Below are 7,852 nucleotides of genomic sequence, written 5' to 3' on the forward strand. Positions count from 1 at the left end.
AGTTTGGTTGTTCACTAGAGATTGGGATGTTTGAGGCCAGGGTCAGGGAAGTCGATCAGTGGGAGAACTCAGAGTAGCTTTAATGTTTTGTTTATTAGTTTCTTTCCCTGTTACCAGTCAGTATGTAACTCTGCTTATGGTGAGTGATGCATTGTTTGGGACCTTGGGGCACAATTATTCAACTAATTGTTGTCTGTGAGGTTTCTTATGATAGGTACATTGGGTCTTAGAATAGTTTTATAGAACCTTTAGTATCTATACTATATGAATAATTTTTATTTTTCCTGGGTATGTAATACAAGCAGGTTATACCCATTGTGACAGTGAGCTAATAGTTTCTTTCAGTTCTTGTCCTAGCATTTTCCTTATTTTTACTTTTCGAGTTTCAACATCTTGCTATTTCTTCTGTTGCTCTGTTTCCCTAAGCATACCTGCAAAACTCTCACTTGATCGTCATAATTTACTGAAGACTAATGCTTCCAGCTCTTTTCTCGGATGATTTGCAGAACTAAGAGGATTTTGGGAAGAAGGCTTCTCTTAACCTTTATTACTATATTGCTTAATAGTTAAGAGGAAATTGTCTCAGTTTTTTGAATGTCTGACTACTGTTCACAGGGTAAGATGATCATGCAGGATAAACTAGAGAAAGAGAGGAATGATGCTAAGAATGCAGTAGAAGAATATGTGTACGAAATGAGAGACAAGCTGAGTGGTGAATATGAGAAGTTTGTGAGTGAAGATGTAAGTATGTGCTGCAGTGTGTCTGCTCATTTTGTGTCTTCTGGGAGGATCCTTAAATGTACTTACAAGTGATGTTTTGCTCTGTAGGTATACAGTAAAATGATTAAAAATATTTTTTGGGGGCAGTTTTATACATATATATTTTAATATAGAATTGGTGGAGTGTTTCCTAAAGGTTAGTCTTTGTGCATCACTTTTTTTCGGTGTGTCACTTTTTGATACACTTGCATGCTATTATTTACCTAGTATTTTTCTTTACAAAAAAGCTCACTTTTCTCCTGATGCTGATTTTAACTTACTTGTTAGAAAAAGATTTAGGTATAATTGACATATCATTTTAGTTGTTTCAGATGTACAGCATAGTGATTAGATGTTTATATACGTTGTGAAATGATTTCCATCATAAGTCTAAACATCTATCACTACACATACTTAATTTTTGAACTTTTAAGATTTATTCTCTCAGTAGCTTTCAACACAGTGTTATTTACTATTAACACACTTATTTTTAAACGTAATTTTTAATTCTGAAATTTTCAAACATATCTAAATGTCTCCTACAGTGGAGAAAACAATGTAATAAACCCCCTTGTACCTATAAAGCAAAATAAGATTGTGTCAGTCTTGTTTCCTATATCCCCATCTACCCACTACCTCATGTTTTAAAGAAAATCCAGATGTATCATTGTCTGTGACTGTTTTCTTTATTCCTGAATCAACTAATTTTTGATGGACTTAATTGCATTGTTTCCTTCATCTTTAGGACCGTAACAATTTTACCTTGAAACTAGAAGATACTGAAAATTGGTTGTATGAGGATGGAGAAGACCAGCCAAAGCAAGTTTACGTTGATAAATTGGCTGAATTAAAAGTAAGTGATTCTTGAAAGTGAAATGTTGTACTTTGCATGGAGAATACCTCAAAATTGTAATTCTCTTGTTAAATGAAGGCAGGCTGAAAGTGATTGAAAAGCTATACTTTTTATCATTAAGTTTCACTATCTTTTTTTTTTAAACTTGATAATAGCAAAACAATTTTTCTGAAAATTGAGTTCAGACATAAAATGTTTTACTGAATTGGAGCTTGAGTGTGTTCTTAATTGTCAAGAAATTGAAAGACTAACAAGATGTATTCCTGTCTTCTAACAGGCAGTGGCAATGTAGTTGGAGCAGGGCTGTATATATACAGCTTCAATTCTCAATAGAGTAGAAGTGACTGGTTTTTTATGTAAAGAAGTGATAGTTACACTTTAGAGTTCAAAGTCCAAAGAATTATTTAAAAAGTTGAGGCCTCTTGTTTGGAAAAAGATGCAAGTACACAAGAACTTTTTCCATTTCTCTGGTTACTTAGTTTCTTGTTAAACTGTTCCATTGCTGACTAACCTTTGGAATGAAATTGCTCAAGGACAGTAAGTACATTTCCTGTCATTCTGGCAAAAATGTGGAGAGTCTCCAGTGAGCTCCTGCTCATTGAGTTTTTTTATTTACTTTTTTTTTTTTATGGGACCTGTCTAACACATGGAAGGAGACAGAATAATAGCTTCAACTATTATCAGCTTATGTCCAGTTTTGTTCCATTTCTGCTCCTTTCCACTTCCAGTTATTTTTAAGCAAGTCTCTTAGGTTATATTTAACCCCAGAATACATCAGTGTGTATTTAAAAGAAAATATAACCTTATGCTGTACCATTATGACATGTATAAAAATTCCTTAACATCACTATTAATATCACCATATGTTCAGTCAGTTTTGAGGTTCCAGTTGTTTCATAAATTATTTTTTAGCTTCTTTGACTCAGGATCCAAATAGAGCCCATACATTGTGTTGATGCTTCTCTTAAATCTGTATCCATAGTTCTCCTTCCGTCAGTTTCTCTTCCTTTACTTAGTTGATGAAAAAACTGAATCATCTGTCCTGGAGAATTTATTCCCAGTCTATATTTTACTCCTTTTCACCCCTGTGGTGTTTTATCTTATTGGTAAATTAATGGTTAGAGCTGGAGGCTTTGTAAGATACAGATTTAAACATTTTTGGCACGTGTACATCATATACAGTGTTGTATATCACTGTCAGGCATCTAATTTTTGGTTGTCTCCCCAGTGTATTTTGAGAACTAGGGTTCAGGTGACAAGTTGCAGTGGCTCCACATGGAACAGTATTGATGTATATTCTAATGAAGCCTGAGGGTAATATTTCAACAGTCTGGGGAAAAATATTCAACTTCTTACATATAGAACACGGAGATTAAATGTATTTTAATTCATAATCAGTCTTAGTAGAAAAATACTGCTTTGTTAGTTTAAACTCCCCTGTGAAGAATTTGTATATTCTCTCTTCTAATAAGAATCTAGGTCAGCCTATTAAGATGCGATTCCAGGAATCTGAAGAAAGACCAAAATTATTTGACGAACTAGGGAAACAAATCCAACAGTATATGAAAGTAATCAGCTCATTCAAAAACAAGGTATCTTTTCTTTTTTTTTCTCTTCCCTACTAATGTTTTGGTAGAGTTCTCAGACATTTTCATAGCAGTTTTTTCTGTTATTTAATAACATTGTTTTCTTTTTGGATGTTAATGACATGTATATTTTATTTAACCTTATTAAGAACCCTGGGATTTGCTGCTTCTCTTTAGTAAGGAGACTCAGTAATTGAGCAGTATTACTCAGTTTCCTTTTCTTGTTATGAAATGTTTCATTAGTGACTTAACTTGCTCTAGTCTGGTCTTAGAACACATTAGGCAAATAATTTAGTTTGTAGGACTGTTTCAACAATACACTATGGGTGTATCATTTTCTTGAGTACTATATGATACTCCAAAATATATCATTAAATCTACACAATACATTTATGAAATAGGTGGTTTAATCCTTACCCGGGTTACTCTTGGGGGAGCTGGGAATTGGCCTGTGGTCTGGGTTGCTCCCAGACTTTGGTCAATAGTTCGGTTAATTCTACTTTTATACTCTAGGTTCTTGATGTATTTGTCAGTGTTAGTTCAGTTCAGTTGCTCAGTCGTGTCCAACTCTTTGCGACTCCGTGAACTGCAGCACGCCAGACTTGCCTGTCCATCACCAGCTCCCGGAGCCTACCCAAACTCATGTCCATTGCGTCGGTGACGCCATCCAACCATCTCATCCTCTGTTGTCCCCTTCTCCTCCTGCCCTCAGTCTTTCCCAGCATCAGGGTCTTTTCCAGTGAGTCAGCTCTTTGCATCAGGTGGCCAAAGTATTGGTGTTTCAGCTTCAACATCAGTCCTTCCAGTGAACACCCAGGACTGATCTCCTTTAGGATGGACTGGTTGGATCTCCTTGCAGTCCAAGGAACTCTCAAGAGTCTTCTCCAACACCACAGTTGAAAAGCATCAATTCTTTGGCACTCAGCTTTCTTTATAGTCCAACTCTCACATCCATACATGACCACTGGAAAAACCATAGCCTTGACTAGATGGACTTTTGTTGGCAAAGTAATGTCTCTGCTTTTGAATATGCTGTCTAGATTGGTCATAACTTTCCTTCAAAGGAGTAAATGTCTTTTTAATTTCATGGCTGCAGTCACCATCTGCAGTGATTTTGGAGGCCGCCCCCCCCGCCCCGCCCCGCCAAATAAAGTCAACCACTGTTTCTCCATCTATTTCCCATGAAGTGATGGGACCAGATGCCATGATCTTCGTTTTCTGAATGTTGAGCTTTAAGCCAACTTTTTCACTCTCCTCTTTCACTTTCATCAAGAGGCTCTTGATTTCTTCTTCACTTTCTGCCATAAGGGTGGTGGTATTTGCATGTAAGAAACTTAAATATAATAAATTAAGCTTTCTAAAAAGATTAATTTTAAAATTTTACTTCTGAAAGGATTCTTTTAAAAAACTGTATTCATAATTATTTTGTTTCTTAACTTTGATGCCTAAACCTCCAGTCTCATATCTAATGACATGGCCTTTTTTTTTGCATTGTAAAATTATATTTATTTATTTGCAGAATTATATTTATAAGATTTTGTATAAAGCATGTGTTGTTTATACTGCTGAAACCTTTTAGTTGCCACCATGTGTATTCCTTTTGACCTTGAAATGTATTTCCTCTGTTTTAAAAATTGAGGTTACTTTCCTTTATTGAATTTTTAGGGAATTGAATGTAGAGCTTGTGAGGCTAGATGGGCTTCATTTTGGGAAAGATTGTAACTTTTCGGAAGATGCTGAAGAAATAGGCAGTATTTGAGTAGGGACTGTATCATTCTTTGACGCTTGTCTGGTTGGCTTCTGGTTATAGGAGGACCAGTATGATCATTTGGATGCTGCTGACATGCTGAAAGTGGAAAAAAGCACGAATGAGGCCATGGAGTGGATGAATAACAAGCTGAATCTGCAGAACAAGCAGAGTCTGACCATGGATCCAGTTGTCAAGGCAAAAGAGATTGAAGCTAAAATTAAAGTAATTCATGATTTTAAAGATTTAATAGTTTTTTCTAGTCAGTATTGGTATTATTAATAGAGAATTTCATTACTCCATCTTTGCTTACATCTTGGGGATAGGATAGGAGAGGGTGGACTTGGATTTTAGTACGCTATGTAAAATTACAAAAACCACTGTTTTCTCTCCTTTTATTCTAGGAGCTGACGAGTATCTGCAGCCCTATAATTTCAAAGCCCAAACCCAAAGTGGAACCTCCAAAAGAGGAGCAAAAAAATGCAGAGCAGAATGGACCAGTGGATGGACAAGGAGACAACCCGGGCCCTCAGGCTGCTGAGCAGGGTACAGACACAGCTGTGCCTTTGGATTCAGACAAGAAGCTTCCTGAAATGGACATTGATTGATTCCAACAATTGTTTATATTAAAACAGACTATTATAAAGCTTTAAGTTGTCAACTTTGTTCTAAATATCGACTAGAGCAATTAAATACTGGAGATTTCTTAGTCAGTTTTTAGGGGACTTGAAGGGGAGGGGGTATCGGTAATGTATGGAGCATTTTGACTTCTAAATAGTTAGATACATAAATGAAGTGCATTGTATCTTTTTCATAACGGTACTATTTAGAAGCCCAGTTAGTCTTACTGAGCTTATGCTTCACTCCTTTCATGTTTAATCATGCTTATACAAAGAGAAGTTTGTTTTAGAAAGTTGAGCTATAGCACAGGCTATACTTAGCTATCAAGCAAACTTTTTGTTATGACATAAATGACAGGAACTCTTAGTTGTGCTTAAAAATTCTGCTGTGGAGGTTGCCACAAAGGCTCCCCACCTGGTGTGGGGATGGGGGAGGGATCTCCCTTTGTTTCTGAGGGCTAGAGCATGGCACAGATTAACGTAGAACAACAAAGGTGTGCTCTGAGCTTCATGTGTCACTCCGCTCCCCTGGGACTCCCCCCACCATCTTCCCATCTTTTCCAGAGGAAAGGGGTTCCCATTACAAATGCCGTGTGTTGCTCTTGGGAAAATAGACCCTTTCACCTGGAGCAGGTTGTTAACTGAGAATTTTAAACCTGGAGGTTCTTCCTGCGAATGTATATTTCTGAAAGTATGTTCATTAATATCCCAAGCATCAAAGTCTAAATAATTTTCTCTTCAGAAGGTTAGAATTGGGTAGATGTATTGTTGGATATAGGCATGGTAAATTTAACTGAGGGATTGATTCTTGTTAATTATGGTATAAAGATTTGTATCCTGGCCTGCTTGTTCAGGTGAGAGAGATTCTGTGTAAATTTGAGGTATAGCGTGAAGTCTTAGGACGAGAATTAAGTTCTTTTTTGGCTCATTCACAGTCACTTATGTGTTAAGCACTAACATCTGTCATGAATCTGCCAATGTGTATGTGTTAAACGGCTGACAGACTGTACAAAAACTAAGATGCACTGGATTGTACTGGATGAGTCTGAAGTTAGTGTTAAAAAAGCGTGGTGCCTGACTTCAGCAGTGCCTCATTCTTACTCTGCAGTCACTGTCAGGAGCACCAGGCATTCCCTGTGACAGCGCTTTGGGCTGTGTTGATAGGAGTAAGGCATTTTGGGAGCTCTAAGGGAAACTTGTAGTATTAGAGCCCAGAGCCGGTCCTTGCCCTAGAAACTGGTACAAGCTTTGTTGGTTACATTTTGGACCTTTGTAATAATTGTTAATCTGTATAACAGAGTGCTTCTCTGTTACTTTTGACTTATGTTGTTAGAAATAAGAGTATACCTTGCATATTTAGAATGAGTTTCTGTCCATCTCTGCACTAAAAAATTCAGACTGTTATAAGCGCTAAAGTGCTGTACAGAAACGTCGTTTAGAGGAGGAAGGAGGAAGTGTATTTATGTTGGCGTGTAAGCACGCATGGAAGCCTCGCAGCACCAGGACTTGGCCCTGTTCTTAGAACATCCTTTGTCCATTCTCTACCTGTCCAGCTTCAAGAGTTCAGCTGGCCTGCTGTGAGGCCAGGAGCTACTTTGGAGTGCTGGCTGCAGGATTAAGCCAATGCTTATGCAACTTGACTCAGTCCTTAATGGCCATTTCTCCTAGAAATTTTCTTTTGTGTGTGGGGAGGGTGTGGGACTTGGGATGGGGTTGAATTTGAGGTTTAAACTAGAATTAAGATGATGTGGTCTTCTTGCTCTCTGTTTAGACAGGCTTGCAGACCAATTGAATTTACATGGAGACCAGACCAGAGAGTAACAGTTGATGACTTGTGTGCAGACAAGCATTTATCCAGGTTGCATTATCTAAATCGGTTTGTTAAAGCTCCAGGTTACATTCTTACACAAAGAAAAACATTCAGTAAACATGAGACTAGTTTAGGATAACTTAATAAAAAGAAACCTGTCTTACACTCTTAAGGAATGGTTTTCTTAATTTCATAATTGTGTGTGTGTTTCTGTGTTTTCAATAAAAAATTTTCTCTGGAGGTAAGAGTCCTCTTAGCTAAATTCCAAGTTGTTAACTTTTGTCAGTGATCTCCGTTCTGAACATTCAAAGTTCAGCACATTGGGTGGTAGGAAGTAGTTGTCTTACCATACTCAACTCTCCCATGCTGAGTCTCAGCCCAGTTCTCTGGTTTAGGAATCCTTACCTTGCTCCTGTAACTGGGCCTTATTTTGAGGGTTTTTACAATAGCAGGAAGTGAGTTATGGCCCCACGGCCA

The 7,852-nt window shown here is 37.3% G+C and overlaps 1 protein-coding gene across 1 annotated transcript in view; it reads left to right on the plus strand.

The window, feature by feature from the left end:
• HSPA4 (heat shock protein family A (Hsp70) member 4) overlaps nucleotides 1-7,608 on the plus strand; it is a 49,399-nt gene extending 41,791 nt beyond the window's left edge. The window contains exons 15-19 of the mRNA XM_052644343.1: nucleotides 616-741; nucleotides 1,505-1,612; nucleotides 3,085-3,204; nucleotides 5,009-5,170; nucleotides 5,350-7,608. Of these exons, the coding sequence (XP_052500303.1) occupies nucleotides 616-741; nucleotides 1,505-1,612; nucleotides 3,085-3,204; nucleotides 5,009-5,170; nucleotides 5,350-5,553 (720 nt within the window). The 3' untranslated portion in view covers nucleotides 5,554-7,608. The remainder of the gene's footprint in view (nucleotides 1-615; nucleotides 742-1,504; nucleotides 1,613-3,084; nucleotides 3,205-5,008; nucleotides 5,171-5,349) is intronic.
• The last annotated feature ends 244 nt before the right edge of the window (nucleotides 7,609-7,852 follow it).

Source organism: Budorcas taxicolor, chromosome 7 (assembly GCF_023091745.1).
Source record: "Budorcas taxicolor isolate Tak-1 chromosome 7, Takin1.1, whole genome shotgun sequence".
Classification (NCBI taxonomy): Eukaryota; Metazoa; Chordata; class Mammalia; order Artiodactyla; family Bovidae; genus Budorcas; species Budorcas taxicolor.